The sequence below is a fragment of the Macaca nemestrina genome, chromosome 1 (genome assembly GCF_043159975.1).
Source record: "Macaca nemestrina isolate mMacNem1 chromosome 1, mMacNem.hap1, whole genome shotgun sequence".
NCBI classification, from domain to species: Eukaryota; Metazoa; Chordata; class Mammalia; order Primates; family Cercopithecidae; genus Macaca; species Macaca nemestrina.
Window position 1 is genome coordinate 225,004,078 of NC_092125.1, and position 24,158 is coordinate 225,028,235.

At 48.1% G+C, this 24,158-nt stretch overlaps 1 protein-coding gene, 1 long non-coding RNA gene and 1 other non-coding gene across 9 annotated transcripts in view; 1 reads left to right on the plus strand and 2 right to left on the minus strand.

The window, feature by feature from the left end:
- LOC105479122 (solute carrier family 2 member 5) overlaps positions 1–24,158 on the plus strand; it is a 62,527-nt gene that overhangs the window by 14,594 nt on the left and 23,775 nt on the right. For 4 of the 7 annotated variants that reach the window (XM_011736943.3, XM_011736949.3, XM_011736956.3 and 1 more), the window contains one exon: positions 14,487–14,580. In XM_011736943.3, the coding sequence (XP_011735245.2) occupies positions 14,545–14,580 (36 nt within the window). In that variant the 5' untranslated portion in view covers positions 14,487–14,544. Of the gene's footprint in view, positions 1–11,941; positions 12,448–13,620; positions 13,640–14,106; positions 14,384–14,486; positions 14,581–24,158 lie in introns of those variants that run through there. The other 3 variants (XM_011736976.3, XM_071101245.1, XM_011736985.3) reach the window with 3 other exon arrangements.
- Positions 814–983, minus strand: LOC112426426 (small Cajal body-specific RNA 16). The gene has a single exon (XR_003017727.2). It is a non-coding gene; the product is annotated as a small Cajal body-specific RNA 16 (non-coding RNA).
- On the minus strand, positions 9,316–12,356 carry LOC139355414 (uncharacterized). Its single transcript, XR_011606029.1, has 3 exons — positions 12,265–12,356; positions 10,416–10,542; positions 9,316–9,513 (listed from the first exon to the last, which is right to left on the minus strand). It is a non-coding gene; the product is annotated as an uncharacterized lncRNA (long non-coding RNA).

A 24,158-nucleotide genomic window follows, 5' to 3' on the forward strand; every position in this document is an offset into this window, starting at 1 on the left:
ACCACCATGTCCTCCTAATTTTTTTGTGTTATTAGTAAAGATGGGGTTTCACCACGTTGGCCAGGCTGGTCTTGAACTCCTGACCTCAGGTGATCCGCCCGCCTCAGCCTCCCAAAGTGCTGGGATTACAGGCGTGAGCCACCAAACCTGGCAGGGTTTAGTATGTTAATGAGCGTATAATGAGGTCCTACGTGAAACCTAGGTCAAATCCAGCGCTATATTGGTTCCAGTTGGCTTTAGCCAGCTTGGCCCACATCCTGTTTTTCAGGGCCCCTACTTCTGCAGCTATTTCAATGGTTTCCTTTTGCTAGTCATGCAAAACTGCTGCCTGGAATTTTCTATTCTCCTGCGATCACCCTGTATTATTCCTGTCTCATTTTCACCACGGCAGAGTTCAAACCATGGAGAAAAATGTGCACTTTCATGGAAAACTGCATTGCTTAAAGCATATTATTCCCGATTCAGCAGGGCCCTGCCCTTGCATTGCATTTGAGCTTACAGTTCTTTAAGTTGTAGATAAATGATGTCCCAGCAAAATAGTTGTCTTTAAAAAAAATTTTTTTGAGACAGAGTCTTGCTGTGTTACCCAGGCTAGTATTGATTTCTTTTTTTTATTGAGGTGAAATGTGCATAACATGAAATTAACCATTTGAAAGTGAACAATTTGGCAGCATTTACTATATTCACAGGGTTGCACAATTAATGAATAACTTCATCTATTTCTTCACCCCAAAAGGAAAAGGTGCCTATTAGCTGTCACTTCTCATTACCCCTGCCCCCAGTCCCTGGCAACCACCAATCTGCATTTTTTTGTCCTGTTTGCGGTATCATATATGATCATCGAACTGCTGCTAGAATGCCCACAGCTGTTACTACAAATTCAAAATACAGGAAAGACTTCTGGGAATTTACTTAGGTCAGAGTTGGGCTGCACACCCACAACTGGGCAGGTTCAACAACATAGGAGCCTTTTCCCAGACCATCAATCTGCATTCTCTATGGATTTACCTATTCTGTATTTTTCACATAAATGGAATCATACAATATGCAACCTTTTTCTGTCTGGCTTCTTTCACTCAGCATGTTTTTGAAGCTCATGTAGCACGTATCAGTACTTCTGGTTTTGTTTGTTTGTTTGTTTTTCTTTTTAGAGACAGGATCTCCCTATGTTGCCAAGGCTAGACTTGAACTCTGGGACTCAAGTGATCCTCCCACCTCAGCCTCCTGGGGAGCTGGGACTACAGGCATGCACCCCTGTGCCTGGCTCATTTCTTCTTATAGCTGTATAGTATTCCATTGTGTATGTGCCACAATTTGCCTATCTGTTCATCCACTGATGGATATTTGGGCTGTTTCCCCCTTTTGGCAATTGTAAATACTGCTGCTATGAACATATATGCACGTGTATTTGCTTGAGTACATGTTTTTCATTCTTTTTGGGTATACATCTAGGAGTAGAATTGCTGGGTCATATGGTAATTCTATGTTTAACTTTTTGAGGAACCACCAAACTGTTTTCCTCAGTACCTGAACCATTTTACATTCCCATCAGCAAGGTACAAGAGTTCTAATTTTTCCACATTCTAACCAACATTTGTTTTATTTTATTTTTTGGAGACAGAGTCTTGCTCTGTCTCCCAGGCTGGGGAGCAGTGGTGCAATCTCAGGTCACTGCAACCTCCACCTCCTGAGTTCAAGCAATTCTCATGCCTCGGCCTCCCGAGTAGCTGGGATTACAGGTGTGCACCACCACACCTGGTTAATTTTTCTATTTTTAGTAGAGACAGGGTTTTGCTATGTTGCCCAGGCTGGTCTTGAACTCCTGGGCTAAAGTGATCCACCCACCTCAGCTTCCCAAAGTGCTGGGATTATAGGTGTGAGCCACCTCACCTGACCACCAACACTAGTTAATTTCCTTTTTTTTTTTTTATGTATGATAGTCATCCTAATGTGTGAAATGATGCCTCATTTTGTTTTTGATTTGCATTTCTCTAGTGAGTAATGATGCCAAGTATCTTTTCAAGTGCTTCTTGGTCATTTGCATATCTTCTTTGGAGAAAATAATCTATTCAAAAGTGTTTTGCCCATTTTGAATTGGGTTGTCTTTTGTTGTTGAGTTGTAAGAGGTCTTTATATATTCTGGATACCAGACCCTTATAAGATATATGATTTGCAAAAATTTTTCTTCTGGTCTCTTGTCTTTTCACTTTTTTTTTTTTTTTTTTTTTTAAGAGAAGGAGTCTATCTCCATTGCCCAGGCTGGACTTGAACTCCTTATCTCTCCTGCCTCAGCCTCCCAAGTCTCTGGGAATATAGGCACATGCCACTGTACCCAGCTCATCTTTTTACTTTCTTGACAATGTCTTTTGAGGCACAAAAGTGTGGGTTTTGTTCTGGTCGTGTTTTTTGTTTTTTGTTTTTTTCCTGAAACAAGGTCTCATGCTGTTGCCCGGCCTGGAGTGCAGTGGTATGATCACAGCCCACTCCAGCCCTGACCACTCAGGCTCAAGTGATCCTCCCACCTTAGCCTCCTGAGGAGCTGGGAACAAGGGCATGTGCCATCACCCTCAGCTAGCTTTTTTTTTTTTTTTAGTATTTTTTGTAGAGATGAAGTTTCACCACATCGCCCAGGCCAGTCTTAACTCCTGAGCTCAAGTGATTCGCCCACCTCAGCCTCTGAGGTGCTGAGTTTGCAGGCGTGAGCAACCTCGCCTGCCGGTTTTTCATTTTGATGAGGTTATTGGCAACCTGAAATGATCTAAAGAATCAGAATCCAGTTGAAAGGAGTGTATTCATGGCCAGGCGGAGTGACTCACACCTGTCGGCCCAGGCGAGAGGAGTTAAAGGTCCTATAAGCACCTTCCTTTAAGACTCACAATAATTCCAATTTCCAACAGCTTTGATTTTGAATTATTTATTTTCACATTATACATAAGCTGGCTCCTGCACACCACTGGATATTATTTATGGCCTGCCTGGTCTCATTTTCTGTGATCCAAGAGAGTGGTCTCATTAGGAAAGAACTTGAATAGACATTTCTCCAAAGATGTACGGATGGTCAACACGAACATGGAAAGATGCTCAACATCACTCATCATTAGGGAAAAGCAAATCAAAACCACAATGAGAGATCGCCTCACACCTGTTAGGATGGCTACTACCAAAAACAACAACAATAACAACCCAGAAAATAACAAGTGTTGGTGAGGATGTGGAGAAACTGAAACTCTTATATACTGTTGGTGAGAATGTAAAATGGTGTAGCTACTGTGGAAAACAGAATGGTGATTCCTAAAAAAAATTAAAAATTTGAATTACCATGTGATCCAGCAATCCCACTTCTGGGTACATATCCAAAATAATTGAAAGTGGGGGCTCATCGAGATACTTGTACACCCATGCACATAGCTGCATTTCTTACAACTGCCAAAGGTATTAATAGAGGCAACCCAAGTGACTGCTGACAGATAAATGGGTAAACCAGATGTGGTGTGTGCACAATGGAGTATGATCCAGCCTTAGAAAGGAAGGCAATCTTGTTCCATGTTACAACAGGAAGGACTCATGAAGACATGCTCTAAGTCTTCAGAAATCAGTTATAAAAAGACAGATACTGCATGATCCTACTTACATGAGGTATCGTGAGTGCCCAATCTCGTAGAAGCAGAAAAGTAGAATGGTGGTTACCAGGGGCTTTGGGGAGGGAAAATGGGGAGTAGTTGTTTAATGGGGATAGAGTTTCAGTTTTGCAAGATGAAAAGGTTCTGGAGATCTGTTTCATAACAATGTGAATATACTTACCACAAATCAACTGCACATTTATTTTAAAAAACACAGTTAAAATGATAAGTTAAAATTATGTTATGGTGTTTTTAACAAGAGGGGTATCGGCTGGGCATGGTGGCTCACACCTGTAATCCCAGCACTTTGGGAGGCCGAGGCGGGCAGATCACCTGAGGTTGGGAGTTCAAGACCAGCCTGGCCAACATGGTGAAACCCCATCTCTACTGAAAATTCAAAAAATTAGCTGAGCATGGTGGCTCACGCCTATAATCCCAGCTATTCAGGAGGCTGAGGCAAGAGAATCGCTTGAACCCAGGAGGCAAAGGTTGCAGGGAGCCAAGATCACGCCACTGTACTCCAGCCTGGGCAACAGAATGAGACTGTCTCAACAAAATAAACAAATAAATCAAAAATAAAAAGAGGAGTGTCTATTCAGGGTAATGTGTAACTGACAGAAGCCCCTTGAGTCCTGAAGAGCCTCTGCTGCCCCGGCTTTCACGCCTTCTGCCTGTGCTTCTCCAGGAGCACGCCCTTCCTGGGCACGTGCACTCTCTGATAGGCGAGGTCAAATTCTGTTTTTGGTAAGAAAACACATAGGCACCTTGTCATGTCTCTGAAGTTTACACCCCAGGCATGTCAAAGTGTGATCAGCAACCTCTCTGCCTCGGGGCCATCTAGTAGGAGCTTGGAAGGGAGCTCAAGTGAGGACAGAATAAGGAACTGGCTCCTGAAGGAAGATACACTCGAAGATGCACGTTTTCTGGCCCCTCCCTGCAGACTTGGGTTCGCGCGGCCAGGTGGCATGCCCAAGGTGGGGTGTGGCTTTTCACAAAAGAGGAAGAGGGAGACACCACATGTGGGCACCAGGGTTGGGAGGTCCTGTGTCAACCAACTGGATGCACCCCTCTCCCTTCCCCAGACAAGAAACACTGCCTGTGCCAAAAGCAAAACAAGAGCACTGTGGGGTGGTCAGGTCCACCTGACCTGTTAATGATTCCTCCCTTATCTAAACCTGGAATGAAAAGAAAAACAGCCGAGCAGTGTGAGCCCTGTGAGGTTCGCAAAATTTATTAGGCCCAGAGAGATGTGAGTGGGAACTTGAGTCATTTCCCCACCCATGTCCAGGGCAGTTATTTGAAGATACTTTGCTCCTGATAGCTGCCTCGCCCATTTTCTTCAGGGTTTTGGAATTCATGGTACAAAGAACAATGTAGAGTCAATCTACAGTTTACATGGTTTTGATGTAAATTCTTGGTAAAGAACTGTCTCCTCTTTAAATGTTTTTCAATAGTTTTGGGGGATACAAGTGGTTTTTGGTTACATGGATAAATTCGTTAGTGGTAATTTCTGGGATTTTGGTGCGCCCATCACCCAAGCGCTGTACACTGCACCCAATATGTAGTCTTTTTTTTTTTTTTGAGACAGAGTCTCGCTTTGTCGCCCAGGCTGGAGTGCAGTGGCCAGATCTCAGCTCACTGCAAGCTCCGCCTCCCAGGTTTACGCCATTTTCCTGCCTCAGCCTCCCGAGTAGCTGGGATTACAGCGCCCGCCACCTCGCCTGGCTAGTTTTTTTGTATTTTTTAGTAGAGACGGGGTTTCACCATGTTAGCCAGAATGGTCTCGATCTCCTGACCTCGTGATCTGCCCGTCTCGGCCTCCCAAAGTGCTGGGATTACAGGCTTGAGCCACCGCGCTCGGCCCAATATGTAGTCTTGTATCCCTTACCCTCCTCCTGTCCAAGGCATTGGAACCAGAGTGACTCCATCTTGAATAGGGACTGAGTAAAGTGAGGCAGTGACCTACTGGGCTGCATTCCCAGGAGGTTAGGGCATTCTTAGTCACAGGATGAAATAGGAAGTCAGCACAAGGTCACAAAAACCTTGCTGATGAAAGGATGTGGTAAAGAAGCCACAAAAACCCACTGAAACCAAGATGGTGATGAAAGTGACCTCGGTTTTCCTCACTGCTCATTATATGCTAATTATAATACATTAGCCTGCTAAAAGACATTCCCACTAGTGCCATGACAGTTTACAAATGCCATGGCAACCTCAGGAAGTTACCCTATATGGTCTAAAAGCGGGAGGAGCCCTCAGTTCTGGGGAATTGTCCACCCCTTTCCCAGAAAACTAGTGGGTAATCCTCCCCTTGTTTAGCAAAGAACTAGAACTAATTACAAGTATAATCAGCTGAGCAGCCCAGACCACTGCTCTGCCTATGGAGTAGCCTTGTTTTATTTCTTTACTTTCTTGATAAACTTGCTTTCACCTTACTCTATGGACTCACCCCGAATTCTTTCTCACACGAAGTCCAAGAACCTTCTCTTGGGGTCTGGATCAGGACCCACATTCCCATTGCCCCTCCCTCCCACCCTGCCTCCCTGCCTTCCTGCCTGCCTTCCTGCCTTCCTGCCTGCCTTCCTGCCTTCCTTCCTGCCTTCCTTCCTTCCTTCCTGCCTTCCTTCCTGCCTTCCTTCCTTCCTGCCTTCCTTCCTGCCTGCCTTCCTGCCTGCCTTCCTTCCTGCCTGCCTTCCTGCCTTCCTTCCTGCCTGCCTTCCTTCCTGCCTTCCTTCCTGCCTTCCTTCCTGCCTTCCTTCCTTCCTTCCTGCCTGCCTTCCTTCCTGCCTTCCTCCCTCCCTCCTCCCTTTCTCCCTCCCTCCCTCTTTCCCTGTTTCACCCTTGTTGTCCAGGCTGGAATGCAACGGGACAATCTCAGCTCACTGCAACCAGGTTGAAATGATTCTTCTGCCTCAGCCTCCCAAGTAGCTGGAATTACAGGTGCCCGCCACCACGCCGAGCTAATTTTTTTTCTTTGTTTTTGTATTTTTAGTGGAGATGGAGTTTCACTATGTTGGCCAGACTGGTCTCGAACTCCTGACCTCAGGTGATCCACCCACCTTAGCCTCCCAAAGTGCTGGTATTACAGACGTGAGCCACTGCGCCCGGCCTTTTCTTTCTTTCTTTCTTTCTTTTTTTTTTTTTTGAGACAGGTTTTGACTCTGTTGCCCAGGCAGGAGTGCAGTGGCGCTATCTCAGTTCACTGCAACCTCCGCCTCCGAGGCTTAAGCGATCCTTCCACTCCAGCCTCCCAAGTGGCTGGGACTACAGGCGTGCAGCACCATGCCTGGCTAATTTTTGTATTTTTGTAGAGATGGGGTCTTGCCATTTTGGCCAGACTAGTCTTGAACTCCTGAGCTCAAGCGATCTGCCTGCCTCAGCCTCCCAAAGTGCTTGGGATTAGAGGCATGAGCCACTGTGTCCAGCCTTCCTTTTTTCTTTTAAAAACCCACTTGTAAGGCTGCACATAGTGGCTCACACCTATAATCCCAGCACTTTGGGAGACCGAGGCGAGCAGATCATGAGGTCAGGAGTTCAAGACCAGTCTGGCCAACATGGTGAAACCCTATCTCTAGTAAAAATACAAAATTAACCAGGCGTGGTGGCAGGCGCCTGTAATCCCAGCTACTAGGGAGGCTGAGGCAGGAGAATTGCTTAAACCCAGGAGACGGAGGTTGCGGTGAGCCAAGATCATGCCACTGCATTCTAGTCTGGGCAACAAGAGTGAGACTCCATCTCAAAAAAAAAACAACAACCACACTTGTAACTATTGCTGATACGAACATACATTCAGGGCAACTTGAATCTGTGCTCCCGGGCTGCAGTCCTCAAACCTGGCCCAAATAAACTCTCTACTTGTATGGATTTCACCTCAGTTTTTTCCTTTAGATTAATATGTGGGTGTGGCCAAGAGCCATTTCCTCTCCCCATCAATCAAGCAAGGCAAATATAGATACCACCTTGATAACAACCCTGTTTTATGCCTCAAAGGCACATGTAGGCATTTCTGCTATCACGTGAGATACATGTTCCTAAAGAACAAGACATTCTGCCAAGTGACACATAAAAATAACAGGGCTTAAGGGGAGAAAGGACTGGCAAGGACCATTTGAATCCTATGCAGTTTTACAATCTGAACACAAACAAGTATAAATGCAGTCTTGATAAGCACAGCAGCTAGGGCAGATCTCCACTGCCATGGGGTGGACAGCTTTCTCTTCTCAGATTAGGATCTTTGGGTCTTTCACTCCTAGTAGAGCTGTTTCATCAAAATTGAAAATCCGGCCAGGTGTGGTGGCTCACACCTGTAATCCCAGCACTTTGGGAGGCCGAGGAGGGCAGATCATTTGGGGTCAGGCGTTCAAGACCAGCCTGGCCAACATGGCGAAACTCCGCCTCTACTAAAAATACAAAAATTAGCCAGGCGTGGTGGCACGTGTGTGTAATTCCAGTTACTCGGGAGGCTGAGGCAGGAGAATCGCTTGAATCTGGAAGGTGGAGGTTGCAGTGAGCCAAGATCGTGCCATTGCACCCAAGCCTGGGCAACACAGCAAGACTCCATCTCCAAAAAAAAAAAAAAAAAGCCAGGCACAGGGCTCACGCCTGTAATCCCAGCACTTTGGGAGGCCGAGGCGGGCAGATCACCTGAGGTCAGGAGTTGGAGACCAGCCTGACCAACATGGTGAAACCCTGTCTCTACTAAAAGTACAAAAAATTAACTGGGCATGGTGGCAGGCCCCTGTAATCCCAATTACTCGGGAGGTTGAGGAAGGAGAATCGCTTGAACTCGGGAGGCCAAGGTTGCAGTGAGTTGAGATCATGCCATTGTACTCCAGCCTGGGGGACAAGAGCAAGACTTTGCCTCAGAAAAAAAAAAAGAAAATCCAATTCAGGCTACAATCAGTTAAAACAAACAAATTACATATTAAAATGTCTTCAGCTGTCCTCTTAACTCCACCATTTAGTTTAAGATTATTGAAAGGGTCACAGGGCAGTGACAACTGTCTGGACCAGTGGCACGGGAGTAAAAGAATTTACCAAGACAGTTGTAGGTAGAGAAAGATAGATTTGTTAGAGAAAGTAGGAAAATATGTTGCAAGGAGGCAACGGGCGGTATCAGCAGAAGAGGAGCAGACTGCAAGGAAACAAAGGCTTGCTGGAGATTTTATAGGACGGTTCTTAGGATGATGGATAACACCACGGCTGCAGGAGCTAACCTGCCTTCTTCTGTCAGCCGGGATGTTTGATAAATTAAGGCGTTTGATGTTAAGCGGGAAGTTTGTGAGTTATGTGTGTTATTTGTTCAGGAGGGCTACACTTCCTGGGACATAAACACAGACAGACCTATAACTCATCTGCTTCTTCTTTGTTTATCTGTCCTGGACCATGAAGAAAGGCAGATTTATAGCTTATTTGCTTTCCCTTTTGCTTTCCCCTGGTGCTGCCAACCTGACTCCATTTCCCTAATTAGGACTCCACAGAAAGCCTGGAAAGCACTTCTTTTTTTGTTTTTTGAGACAGGATCTCACCCTGTTGCTCAAGCTGAGTTCTGTGGCTCAGTCACAGCTCACTGTAGCCTGAAGTCCCTGGCTCAAGAAATTCTTCTGCCTCGGCCTCTCGAGTAGCTGGGACTACAGGTGCACATCACCACACCCGAATAATTTTTTATTATTTGTAGAGATAAGGTCTCCCTATGTTGCCCAGGCTGGTCTCGAACTCCTGGGCTCAAGCGATCCTCTTGCCTCAGCCTCCCAAAATTCTGGGATTACAGGAGAAAGCGCTTCTTGAAATCACAAAACCAGCCCAGAGCCCTGCAGAATTTGCACCGTTTTCTCTTTAAGGTCTTCATACGTTGTGTGAAAGGAAAATAAAAAACTCAGGACCCCAATTCACTCTGCCAAAAAGGAAAAAAAATTAAGCTGAAAGCTGAGTCATGCAAGGAGCTGTCTTTCCTTTTGTTCCTAAGCAGACAGCGACAAATAAAAGGTTAAATATCCCCACAAGGAGCTACTCTGTGTTCACCTTACTTATGTAAAGTGCCGATTTACTGAGCAAGAGACAGACATATAAATGATGATTCCTCTACTTGTACGTTTTCTTTTGTAACATGTGGATTACCATACTCTCTTTCCCCTCCAGCCAGCTTTTCTTTAAATACTGAAGCCCTCAAACTCATCTTTGGAGAAAGGCACAGACCACAGACTGTTTCTGAGATTCTGCTTTTTTCTTCTGGGCATGTCCTTAACCTTGGCAAAATAAACTACTAAATCGATCGAGACCTGTCTCAGATACTTTTTGGTTTACCGTTGCTAAGCCTTGCTCTTTTGTTGACACAATGCTTGCCCCTCTCCGCCCCACCACCACCTCAAACTATTATATGAACATGCTGCTAAGAATACAAACACAGTTTCTGCATTCTACTGACGGTATTATTTTCTTTCATTTTTTTTTTTTATTTTTGGAGATGGAGTTTTGCGCTGTCACCCAGGTTGAAGTGCAGTGGCTCGATCTCAGCCCACTGCCACCTCCACCACCTGGGTTCAAGCGATTCTCCTGCCTCAGCCTCCTGAGTAGCTGGGGTTACAGGCTCCTGCCACCAAGCCTGGCTAAGTTTTGTATTTTTAATAGAGACCGGTTTTCACCATGTTAGCCAGTCTGGTGTTGAACTCCTGTAATCTGCCTGCCTTGGCCTCCCAAAGTGCTGGGATTACAGGTGTGAGCCACCGCACCCGGCCAGCATTCTCTTGTTTACCATCTGCAAATGAACTAACTAACTCACAGCGCAGAAGCACTTACCGAGTGAGGCAGAACAGACTCCGCCATTTGTACCACCAGGGGCTTTGGTAGAATATCTTCCTGTTTTGTGTCCTAACAGATTTTCAGGCATGCATTTAATAGTTTGACCAGGGGGAAACAGTTTCAGCTGCAAGTAACGGAAAACAAAATGGAGAAGTATTTTTCTTCCCTACTAAGTCAGGTTGGTGGTGGGGAGCTGGATGGTGCTCCACAGGGGAAGGGGCCCCAGCTTCTCCTAGCTTGGTGCTCTGTCCTATGTGGTTTCAATCTCAAGGCCCAAGCTGGTGGCATCTCCATTCCAGGAAGCAGGATGGAGAAACAGGCAAAGCTAAGAGAGCAAAGTTTCTGGAAGCTGCCTGCCATATGGCATCTTGCATACATTGCATTAAGCGGAACTTTATGTCTGTACTGACTGCAAGAGCAATGGAGAAATGTCTTTATTTTGGGCAGCCACAGATCTTGCTCCCAATTCTATTACTACAGAAGAGGCACTGACCAAATGGATTTATGGATGAGGAGAAGTCATTAGCAGCATGTACAAAAGAGGCCCATGGCAAAACTTTAAAATTCTAGAACATTCCTAGCAGAGGTGAGGCCAGTAGTGACTGAAGTCCTGGTATCATTATCTGGTCACAGAACGACCCGGAGATGTGCCTGCCTGCTTTGTGGTGTGGTGCTAACACAGTATTTTGCCCTGGTTAAATTTTTCTTATATAAAACATTTGCCTTTCATTCTGATTCAGAAAGGTAACTTTTCTGTTTTACATTTTTTTTTTTTTGGAGACGGTCTCACTCTGTCACCCAGGCTGGAGTGTAGTGGTGCGATCTCAGCTCATTGCAACTTCCGCCTCTCGGGTTCAAGAGATTCTCCTGCTTCAGCCTCCCAAATAACTGGAATTATAGGTGTGCACCACCATGCCCGGATAATTTTTTTTTTTTTTTTTTGGTATTTTTAGTAGAAACGGGGTTTCACCATGTTGGCCAGGCTGGTCTCGAACTCCTGACCTCAAGTGATCCACCTGCCCTGGCTTCCCAAAGTGCTGGGTTTACAGGCATGAGCTACCGCGACTGGCCTAGTTCTGTTTTTTTATTAACAGTAACAGAAACGCTCCTATTTCCTCTCCCCCATCGTATCACCAATATCCCTCAAGTGTATCTACTTCTGTCTTCTCCATCCCCATGCTGGTCCAAGTCACATTGTTCTTTCACCTGGGCTATGGCAAAGACCTTCCACTGCTCCTTCTCCCCACTCGCCAATCCCGCGGTCTCTTGTCCCCTCCACAGTTCACCTCTGGACAGACAGAGGGAACTTTAATTTTTAATTTAATTTTTATTTATTTCTAGAGACAGGGTCTTGCTCTGTCACCTGGGCTGGAGTGCAGTGGCATGATCGAATTCCTGGGCTCAAGCGATCCCCTTGCCTCAGGTCTGCCAGGACCACCCTCCTCCCCCGAGTCCCACCCCACGGCCCCCATCCCCCTCCTCCAGCTGTGAGCCACGAGGCTTCTCACAGTCTCCCACCCCGCCCTGCTCTCGGAACCTGCAGGCCTTGGTCTAATGGCGGCCTGAGGCAGGGGCCTGGAGGCAGATCCCCCCCGCCACAAAGGTTGGGGGTCCGTGGCCAGAAGGAGGACCCAGGCGAGGCTGAGGGACTCCGGCAGAAGCTGAAGGGGACCCCGGCTGAGGCTGAGGGGCACTCGGGCAAAGGCAGAGGAGAACCCGGGCTGAGGCTGCGGGGGATCTGGGCTGAGGCAGAGGGGGACCGAGGCAGAGGGGGACCGAGGCTGAGGCAGAGGCCGAGGGGGATCCGGGCTGAGGCAGAGGGGTCCTGGGCAGGGACAGGACCTACCCGGAGCCCGCAGGCCCACCGGGCAGAGGGACTGACTGAGCGGCCCGCAGCCTGGCGTCGTGACTGCCTCGCGCCGCGCCCTCTTCCCTGCGCTTGGCTCCCTCCAGGGCGGAAGCAGGAGTCGAGCGTTGGTGACGTCATCCATGGCTGTGCTTGCGACGCCCTGTCACTGGCAGGAACCAGGTACTGCGGCCTGCAGCTCCCGGGATGATCCCCTCTGGGCCCGAGGGCCTGGCCCACTGTCCCGGCCCACTGTCCCCGCATCCCGGCCAGCGACCCCCGTTTTTAGTTACCCCCTCGCCCAGAGGCAGGGAGAAGTGGAAGATCTGGGCCTAGATAGAAGCAGGTGTCATGCACTTGACGTGACTGATGACTGCAAACTTTGGACGATTCTTTTTGAGGGGAGGGTGGAGGACAGAGATGGAGTCTCGCTCTGTCGCCCAGGCTGGAGTACAGTGGCATGATCTCGGTGCACTGCAACCTCCGCCTCCTGGGTTCCAGCGATTCTCCTGCCTCAACCTCCCAAATAGCTGGGATTACAGGCGTCTGCCCCCACTCCCAGCTACTTTTTGTATTTTTAGTAAAGACGGGGTTTCACCATGTTGGTCAGGCTGGTCTCGAACTCCTGACCTAAGGTGATCCACCCGTCTTGGCCTCCCCGAGTGCTGGGATTACAGGCGTGAGCCACCACGCCCGGCCTGGATGCTTCGTTTTGTTGGATTGCTCACCTGTACCCGTCTCCTCACTCCCCCATCGGTGATTTCCTCTTCCCATCCTATCCCTGCAATTAAAGTGCATTTTCTTTGGAAATTTTTTCTAAATCTTTGAAATAATTGGAAACCTCTGGTCTTGCTATGCCTTAGTCACAAGTCAGTGCGCTAGGACAGTGGTACACAGAAGAAAAATGCAGTGAAGCTGGTGAAACGGAATGCTGAGTTCTCCCTTGTGAATAGGGACCTCCCCCACCCCCCACCAACACACACACACACACACACACACACACACACGGCCACACTACTAGGCTTCTCACAGTCTCCCACCCTGAGCAACCCTGGGGGTTTGCTGCTAATGCAAGGAACAGTGCCCAACACAGGCTCCCAGTCTCTGCTTGTTTAAAGATGCATGAGATTTGGAGTGAATCACTAAAGTAACTGGATTTACGCCACAGCAAATAAAACAGGGAGTATGTCCTGTAAAGATGAAAACCTGTGGGGCTTGTGAGACTTTGGATTTTGGCCACTTACTCTGGCATGCCCTGTGACAGCTGAATGAGTGCCAAGCACAGGGGACTGACAGTGGCTTGGCCTTGAGATGGCCGGACCTGGACCAGCAACTGTGACTCACTTTCCCTGCCCTGCCTGGAAAGGGGTTTGAGGTATTTACCACCTTCCCAGTAGTGATGAATACACAGAAAGTAACATCTCTAGGTCATTCTGAGCTCCTTAAAATGGAAAATAAGAGGCCGGGCGCGATGGCTCATGCCTGTGATCCCAGCACTTTGGGAGGCCAAGGAAGGCAAATCACTTGAGGTCAGAAGTTCGAGACATGGCAAAACCCTGTGTCTACTAAAAATACAAAAATTAGCCGGGCGTGGTAGTGCACGCCTGTAATCCCAGCTACTCAGGAGGTGGAAGCAGGGGAATCGCTTGAACCCGGGAGGCGGAGGTTGCAGTGAGCCGAGATCACGCCACTGCACTCTAGCCTGGGACAAGAGCGAAACTCTGTCTCAAAAAAAAAAAAAAAAAAAAACGGAAAATGAGAAACTTTCCCCAGTGTTGCACGGTTACTTGGGCAAAACTGACTCTCCACCAGAGAGACTTGACTGTAGCTTTCCTGGCAGGGACAGCGTCTATGAGGTCTCTAGTGGCCCAATCTGTTGCCCTTGTATTACCTGGTGTCGTGTAGGGTGGATGACAGCTGTTGTTTGCCACGCGTTCCTGACAGAAATAACCCTTCCAGTCACTCACCATGAGCCTGACTGGTAGAGACTTTAGCAATGGGGAAATACCGCAGACTGTTCCATCAGGACAATGCTGGGCCTGCAGTCCCCAGGGGGCACCCGCTTGCTTAGCCAAACCCCAGACGTTTCATTTAAAAGCAGAAGTGAAAGGAAGACCAGGTTCCTGAAAGGGTTATTCTGACTTAGTCTGGCTATAAAAATGCTATTGGCTGTTATTTGGCGTGGCCAAAGTGCACCCAGAATGTCTTCTCTCTCCATTCAGTGCATGCGTTACTTTGGCTAAAAGAAGGTGAGCGGCACTCTGCCCTTCCAGAGCAAGCATGGAGCAACAGGATCAGAGCATGAAAGAAGAAGGGGTGAGTGTGTTGCTCAGGGAAAGGGGCCAAGAGCAGGCTTGGCTGCCAGGTCTGTTCAGCCTTCCTGGAGAGTCGCTGGGGGGCTCCTGGTGTTGCAGAAGGAACTCTGTGTTGGGAGGGATCATGGTGGGGCAAGGGGGAGTCTTGTCCAGCAGGTGGTCTTTTATAGGGAGGAGAGAGGTTTAGAGACCAATGCTCTGTGGAAATCATTCTACTGGAACAGCCTTTAAAAGCAGGATCTGTAACTGAATGGAAGAGACCCAAAGGATTCATTTGTCCCAAACTGAACCAAACATGTTAGCTGCAAAATCCGTCTATGTTTGGTGAGATGTTTTGCTCTGCTTTTGTTTTGCTTTTGGCTTCAGGGCAGTTAGTTAACCTTTTCAGCAAGTAACATAGCTGAGCTGCACGAAAGCAAGCCAAACTCAGAGAAGGCGTTGCTAGATTTGAATTTAGTTCAGATCTGTCACGCAGGTTTCCTGCCTTTTAGATACTGAGGGTCCCTTGTTTTAGAGACGAAAGATTTTCATGGACTCCCACAACATAATTGCAGTTTACTTTCTAGATTCCCTTGATTGAGGAAAATGCATAATGTCAGAAAAGTAACATTGACTTATTAACACTTTAAAAGAATTTGCATTTGTTCATCACAATAGCATCTGCTTATATTTGGAGTGGAGGAAAGCAGTGCACATTTTTGCAAAACAGCATTTGTTCAGGCATGGGTGTGAGACCCTCACCATAGGCAGACTGGAAACATGCTCTGTAGCACATAGATTAAGACTGGGTCTTGGGAGGCCGAGCCGGGTGGATCACCTAAGGTCAGGAGTTCGAGACCAGCTTGGCCAATGTGGTGAAACCCCATCACTACTAAAAATACAAAAATTAGCCGGGCATGGTGGCGGATGCCTGTAATCCCAGCTACTCAGGATGCTGAGGCAGGAGAATCACTTGAACCCGGGAAGCAGGGGCTGCAATGAGCTGAGATCACACCATTGTACTCCAGCCTGGGCAACAAGAGCGAAACTTCATCTCAAAAAAAAAAAAAAAAAAAAAAGTGGGCCTGGGAAGTAGAAGCCCCAGGATTCATTCCTGCTCCATCCTATTCTAGCCGTGGGACTTGGGCAAGTTCTTTAACTCTTCTGTGTCTCAGTTTTCTCATCTGTAAAATGGGAATAATAACCATACCGCCTCATATGGTGCTGGAGCAATTAAATGAGACAATGCATGTAAAGTACCTGGCACAGACTGAGTTCCCTGTAAAATGTTACTACTTTTCTTTTTTTCTTTCTCTCTCTCTCTCTTTTTTTTTTTTTTTTTTTTTTTGACACAGAGTCTCGCTCCGTCACCCAGGCTGGAGTACAGTGGTACAATCTCGGCTCACTGCAACCTCCACCTCCTGGGCTCAAGCAATCCTCCCACCTCAGCCTCCTGAGTAGCTGGGATTCCAGGCATGCACCACCACACCCAGCTAATTTTTGTGTTTTTAGTAGAAACGGGGTTTCACCATGTTGGCCAGGCTGGTCTAGAACTCCTGGCCTCAAGTGATCCACCCACCTTGGCATCCCAAAGTGTTGGGGTTACCATGAGCCACCATGCCTGGCCTTTGTAAATGTTACTACTTTTCAATCATTCTTTAGAGTTGGTTTCTCCGCCTCCGCATGATTGCCATTTGGCGCTGGCTAATGCTTTGTTGTAGGGGCTGTCTTGTGTGTTACAAGATGTTTAGCAGCTTCCCTGGCTCTACCTTCTAGATGCAGTAGCACCCTCCCCCAGGAGTGACAACCAATGTCCCCGAGAGGGCAGAATCAACTCCCAGCCCTCAACTGAGAGTCACTGCTTTGGAGTCTACTCAGCCCCTTCACTTGGGTCATCTTGTTTGTCTTACGACTAAGAAAGTGTTAGACAAATCAAGTGTTATCACCTCCATTTTATAGAAAAGAAGCAGAGGTGATGAGGACTTAGGTGTTTGGGGTCAGGGAGGTCCTCCGCTATCCAGAGCAAGGCACGACTGCCACGTTCCCCACGTCCCCCATGTGCCACTGTAGAAAGGAAGGGAAGCACCCTCACGTGGCAGGCCCTGAAACTGAGTAACACATTGCGAAAGGAAATGATTCAGATGGCCACATGCGAGAGGCGTGGGCTGACCCCAGCTGCCCGCTGCCTCAGCCCTCCAGGACAGGAAGCCTCTTCTGAGACAGAGGGATGAAGGTGGAGATGGGCTCCCCCTCCTGAGAGCAGCCTGCCCCTTGGGGAAAAAGCCAGGGCGTGTTGGGCTTCCTGAAACACTCCAAAGGAAGTGATTCCAATAGTCTGTAAGAATCTGGGAAACCATTAAGTGCAGCCGAGAGGGGATGTAGGAGCCAAGGAGAAATGCGGGGGCAGGCGAAGGCTACAGAGGCTGCGCCGTCTGGGGAGAAGGGTGTCTGGCAGTGTGTGGAGCCACTCCCTACCCCTCAGTAGTGTGTGGCAGTGGCCTCACTGGCCTTTTCTTTTTCTTTCTTTTCTCTTTTTTTTAAAATTTATTTATTTTTTTAAAATTTTGAGACAGGGTCTTACTCTGTTGATCAGGCCAGAGTGCAATGGTGGGATCATAGCTCACTGCAGCCTTGAAGTCCTGGGCTCCAGCAATCCTCCCACCTCAGCCTCCAGAGTAGCTGGGACTGCAGGCATGCGGCACCACGCTTGGCTAATTTTTAAATACTTTGAAGAGACGGTGTCTCCTTATACCCAGGCTGGTTTTGGGCTCCTGGGCTCAAGGCCTCCCAAAGTGCTTGGATTGTAGGCCTGAGCCACTGCCCTCAGCCCTGCTTTTCTCCTACGTAGAGGCAAACACTGACATCTGTCAGATGTGCACCAAGGACTTTCTGCCAGGAAAAAAAGACTCTTGGTCTGAAAGAAAAAAATAAATAAATGGGTTAGGGGAAAAAAAAAAAAGATACAACAAGGCACTTTACAACTACATAAGAATTGAGGGCCAGGTGCAATGGCTCTTGCCTGTAATCCCATCAGTTTGGGAGGTTGAGGCAAGCAGATTGCTTGAGCCCACAAGTTTGGGACCAGCCTGGGCAACATGGCGAAACTCGGTCTCTACAAAATATATAAAAATTAGCTGGGCATGGTGACTGCGCCTATAGTCCCAGCTGCTCTGGAGGCTGAGGTGGGAGGATGCCTGAGCCTGGGAGGCAGAGGTTGCAGTGAGCAGAAATAGAGCGACTGCACTCCAGTGACTCCAGCCAGAGTGAGACTCCGTCTAAAAAAAACAAAGGATTGTTGAATAAAGTTCCCCACCTCAATAAAAAGACGCCAAAATGCTTTGGAAAATAAAGACACATTTTTGTGGAGTGGCTCCACCAGTAACTAGTTGAGTATCCTAGAGCAACTAACACCCCTCCGTGCTCTCTGGGTCCTCACTGATAATCATTTGTAATTAATAGATTAATTAATTAACCCGTTTGTAACACCTGCTGCAGACCAGGGGTGGTCCTAAGTGTTCTATATCTGTGAACTCATTTATTCCTGTGGCGGTATCATTATCCTCAAAAAAACTTATTTTTTGAGGCAGGATCTGGCTCTATCAGCCAGGCAGGAGTGCAGTGGCACAATCATGGCTCACTGCAGCCTCCTGGGCTCAAGCAATATGCCTGCCTTGTTTTTAAATTATTTTTGTAGAGATGAGCTCTCACTATGTTGCCCAGGCTGGTCTCAAACTCCTGGGCTCAAGCCATCCTCCTGCCTCGTCCTCCCAAATTGCGGGGATTACAGGCGTGGACCACCAGGCCAGGCCCATTATCCCCATTCTAAAGGTGAAGGAACTGAGAAGTTCAGGGAGTTGCCCAAGGCCACACAGCCCAGCAGAGCCAGGCTTCGATCCCACACTCCTGGGCTCCAGAAGCTGTGCTCCAAACCACTACAGCGGCTAACATCTCTCCCTGTCCCTCGCACTACTTGTTTGTGAAACTGAGTTAAACAGTGCGATAAGGTGACAGAGCTTGAAGTACTGATCCTCCATGAGCGCTAACTATTCCAGGGGTGTTTGCATTCTGACTGGAGATTCCTAACAAGGAAAAGTTTGGAACTGAAAGAATGTCTCTCTGACAACAGAAACTTCAAGATGGATTTCTAAGGGAGATGGTTTGGGCTTCCTTCCCAGTGACTGAATCGCACCCTGTCAGAAGGTCAGCCTTGAGGATCGTCGACCTAAAAAAAGAAACTGAAGCAAAATTGATGTAGAGATTGTATTGGGGCCAAGGTTGAGGACTGGAGCCCTGGAAAACACTGGGAAGTACTTTGGAGAGCACAGGAGAGGTTCAAGTTTTTAAAGAAAAAAGGACAAAATAGGAGAGGAGTGATTACTGGTTGTTTGTTAGGAATTCTCACTGGTTTAGAGAAATGACATTGATGTAGTGACAGGCTATGCATTGGTTTTGTTTTGAAACAGAATCTTGCTCTTGTCACCCAGACTGGAGTGCAATGGCACGATCTCAGCTCACTGCAACCTCCACCTCCCAGATTCAGGCAATTCTCCTGCCTCAGCCTCCCGAGTGGCTGGGATTATAGACGTCTGCCACCATGCCCGGCTAACTTTTTGTATTTTTAGTAGAGACGGGGTTTCATCATGTTGTCCAGGCTGGTCTCAAACTCCTGACCTCATGATCTGCCCACCTCGGCCTCCCGCCGAAGTGCCGTGATTACAGGCGTGAGCCACCGCGCCCGGCCTACATTGTTGGCTGTAGGGTATGTGCTATGGTGTCTGGTGTATGGCATTATTAGGCTAATTTACAGCTACTTGGTGGCAACACTCAGTGTAGAGTCCACATAGCAGGCAGATGACTTAGCTCACATGGGAATGAGATGTGACTGCTGCCGTATTTCAGAACTTTGCTGGACCGGTCATTTAAAGGGGTGCACATCCCCCCAAAAGTTTCTTTTCTTTCTTGGGGTGGTGGTTATTACTAAAGTCTCAAAATGTTCTCTGCATTATGCAAGGCAGGAAACTGGTTTACTGACAGCATGAGGAATGTGGTTTCTGGTTTCTCCCTGAAGCACAGCTCAGAGTCATGGCAACCTCCTTAGCCTCTAAGGAGAGCCCCTCCCGGTCATGGCTGGGGATCACTGGGGTCTCTCATTTTAACAGGCTGGCCAGAGACCCACACATCCTCTTCATCCCCTCCCTTTTCCTTATGCCCTAATCCAGCCCAGTACCAAATTCTTTTTGTTCCCCCTCCAGGAAAGCAAAAAAAGAAAGAAAGAGGGCTTAAGCCTTCTTTCTACTATGTGCATCTTTATTGAGACTATAACTCAATACCATACAATTTCTCCCCTCTAAAGTACACAGGCCTCGGCTGGCACTGTGGCTCACACTTATAAAACCAGCACTTTAGGAGGCTGAGGTGAGAGGATTGCTTGAGACCGGGAGTTCAAGACTAGCTTGGGCAACATAGCGAGACCCTGTCTCTATAAAAAATGTAAATAATAGCCTGGTGTGGTGGCTCACACCTGTAATCCCAGCACTCTAGGTGGTCAAGGCAGGTGGATCACTTGAGGTCAGGAGTTTGAGACCGGCCTGGCCAACATGGTGAAACCCTGTCTCTACTAAAAATACAAAAATTATCCAGGCGCGGTGGCATGCACCTGTAATCCCAGCTACCCGGGAGGCTGAGGCAGGAGAATGGCTTGAACTGAGGAGGTGGAGGCTACAGTGAGCTGAGATTGCGCCACTGCACTCCAGCCTGGGTGACAGAGCAAGACTCCATCTCCAAAACAAAAACAAAAACAAAAACAATTTAAATAAATAAAGTATACAGGCTGGGCGTGGCAGCTCACACCTGTAATACCAGCACTTCGGGAGGCTGAGGCAGGAGGATAGAGACCAGCCTGGGCAACTAAGCGAGACTCTGTCTCTACACACACACACAAAGTACATATTAATATATAAAAGTATACAGTTTATCACCAGAGTGAAATAAGCCAGGCATGGGAAGACACGCGCCACATCATCTTACATGTGGAATCTGAAAAAGTTGAACTCTCTAAGTGGAACTCACAGGCTGAGAAGTGGTGTCGCATGCTGATTTTTATTTGCGTTTTCCTCATGGGATACCAAGTCTTTTTAATTCGCATCCTCAATAGTCGCCAAAGCTGGCACTTTTAACCCCTGCCGCGGCCCGTTCCATTACCCAAGTGCCCATCTGCTGTCTGCTGGCTTCTGTAGTAACCCGATCCTTGGTCTCCCTTTTGCTCTGCACGTAGCAGCTGGAGTAATTTTTTATTTTTTGAGACAGAGTCTTGCTCTGTTTCCCAGACTGGAGTGCAGTGGCGTGATCTCAGCTCACTGCAACCTCCACCTCCTGGGTTCAAGCAATTCTCCTGCCTTAGCCTCCCTAGTAGCTGGGACTACAGGCATGTGCCACCACGCTTTGCTTATTTTTGTATTTTTAGTAGAGATGGGGTATCACCATGTTGCCCAGGCTGGTGTCAAACTCCTAACCTCAAGTGATCCTCCCGCCTTGGCCTCCCAAAGTGCTGGGATTACAGGCATGAGCCACTGCACCCGGCCTGGAATAATTTTTTAAAAGTCCAAATCCTTCCATCCCACTCCCCGGCTACAGAGCACATGGAGGGAACACCCAGTCTGTTCTGTGGCCCTCACCCTGCCTGCTGTCCTTTCCCCACGCTCCCCCCGGCTTGCCCTCCTTTCCCCACGCTCCAGCCACACTGGCCAAATTCCAGATGCTCAAAGGTTCTGAGCTCCGCCTGCCGCAGGCCTTCCAACAGGCTGTTCCCTTTCTCTGAACCACTCTCTTCTTCCCCCTCCTCTCCTCAGCTGAGATGTTGCTCCACAGACCTCTCTTTTTAACCACTCCTGTGTTTTCTTAGTACTTACTACAGTTACGGTTTATTACATTCTCATGTAGTTTCTTAATGTGTGTCTTTACCATTGGACAATAGTCTGCTGGGGGCAGCTGTGTTGCTCACTGGAGGGCACTGTGCTTCCTGGAGTCCAGTTAGCTGGCCATACGTGTTTGTGTAATGAAGACGGTTGGACCAGCAGCGTTAGTGAGAACCCACCCAGAATAACTTTGCTGCCCTCAGGAGAGTGAGCCATGATTCCTGCGGCGCCCACAGAATGTGCCTGTGGCTTGAATTCAGGGAGGAAGTGAAAGAATGGAGGGTGAATTGAATGCTCTATCCTCAGAGACTCTATAGCCTGATCATTTAGTCGCTCTGATCTCTCCTCCATAGTCTCTCTGATCGTTTTTGCCGGGATCCCATCAAAGCAGTCAGGGAGCTGGCTATCCATGGTGCCTGGCAGAACCCCCAACTCTGGGGCATGAGCCCTGGGAACCAGCCAGCTCCACCAGCTGGGCTGTGCTTGTTGACTGTGCTGCTGGCCAGAACCCCACCCCTGACCCCAAAGGACTTCAAACCTTAGGGCCCGCATCAGGCTGAGGGAGTGGTCAAGAGCTGCACTTGGCTGTGTGAATGAAGCTGGTTGCAGTTTCATCTTACTGAGAAGCGAATTAGAAAAGAACTTTTTATTTTTATTTTTTTTGAGATAGGGTCTCGCTTTGTTGCCCAGGCTGGAGTGCAGTGGTGCGACCATAGCTCACTGCAGCCTTGAATTCCTGGGCTCGAGCGATCCTCCCACCTCCGCCTCCTGAGTAGCTGGGACCACAGGCATATTCACCACCACACCCAGCTAATTTTTAATTTTGTTTTTGGTAGAGACAGGTCTCCCTATGTTGCCCAATCTGGTCTCAAACTCCCGGACTCAAGCGATCCTCCTACCTTAGCTTCTCAAAGTGCTGGGATTACGAGCATTTGCCATCACACCCAGATGTTTTGTTTTGTTTTGCTGTTTTGATGAGATAGGGTCTCGCTCTGTCACCCAAGCTGGAGTGCAGTGGTGAGATCTCACCTCACTGCAACCTCTGCCTCCCGTGCTCAAGTGATCCTTCCACCTCAGCCTCCTGAGTAGCTGGGATTACAGATGCGCATCACGCCCAGCGAATTTTTGAATTTTTAGTAGAGACGAGGTTTCACCATGTTTCCCGGGCTGGCCGAGAACTCCTCAGCTCAAGCAGTCTACCCACCTCAACCTCCCAAAGTGCTGGGATTATCGGCATGAGCCATCGTGCCCAGAAGAAAAATTTTTAATCAACATTTTCTTCCCTTTCTTCCCCCCACCCCTACCCCTCTCTCTTCTGTAACACAATCAAGCGGTAGAACAGCTATAGGGGAGGGATTTTTGTCTGTCTTGTTTGTTCACCACTATATCCCTGACACTTAGAGCAATGCCTGGTTCACACTGGGCGCTCAGTATGTTGAATGGTGAATAGATGAGTGAATGAATGAATATACAGAGCCAGTCAGATGGGAGGTGAGCCAAGTCTATTGTGTGTGCATATGTGTGTGGGGGGGTGGGCTGTGTGTGTGTGGGGTAGGCTGTTATGTGGTGTGGGGGGGTGTGGGGGGGGTGTGAGGCGTGTGTGTGGGGGGATGTGTGGGCTGTATGTCTGTATGTGTGGTGTGTGTGATGTGTGTATTTGTGCCTATGTGTGTGGGGGGTGAGGGGTGGGTGTGTGTGTGGTGTGGGGGGGTATGTGTAGTGGAGGCATGTGGGGGTGTGGGGTGTATAGTGTGTGTACATGTGGGGGGCATGTATGTGTGTATGTAGTGTGTGTGTACATGTGGGGGGGTGTGTGTGTAGTGTTTGTGTACATGTGGGGAGTGTGTGTGTAGTGTGTATATGTGGGGGGCATGTGTGTGTATTGTGTGTGTACACGGGGGGCATGTGTGTGTGTAGTAGGGGCATGTGGGGGTGTGGGGTGTGCAGTGTGTGTGGGTGTGGCTGTGTAGTGTGTGTGTGTACATGTGGGTGTATGTGTATGTGTAGTGTGTATGTAGTGTGTGTGTAGTATGTATGTAGTGTGTGTATATGTGTAGTGTGTGTATGTGTGTGTACTGTGTGTGTAGTGTGTGTGTAGTGTGTGTATAGTGTGTGTGTAGTGTGTGTAGTGTGTATATTGTGTGTATAGTGTGTGTAGTGTGTGTAGTACGTGTGTAGTGTGTGTGTAGTGTGTGTAGTGTGTGTTTAGTGTGTGTGGTGTGTGTAGTGTGTGTAGTGTCCGTGTGTAGTGTGTGTGCAGTGTGTGTGTAGTATGTGTGTAGTGTGTGTGGTGTGTGTAGTGTGTGTGTACTGTGTAGTGTGTGTAGTGTGTGTACTGTGTGTAGTGTGTAGTGTGTGTGTGTGTAGTGTGTGTGCATAGTGTGTGTAATGTGTGTGTTTGTGTGTGTGTAGTACATGTGTAGTATGTGTGTCCTGTGTGTAGTGTGTGTAGTGTGTGTGTAGTATATGTAGTGTGTGTGTATTGTTTGTAGTGTGTGTGTAGTGTGTGTGGTGTGTGTAGTGTGCATGCAGTGTGTGTGTAGTATGTGTGTAGTGTGTGTGCATAGTGTGTGTGCATGATGTGCATAGTGCGTGCATAGTGTGTGTAGTGTGTAGTGTGTGTGGTGTGTGTAGTGTATGTGTAGTGTGTGTAGTGTGTGTAGTCTGTGTGTGTAGTGTGTAGTGT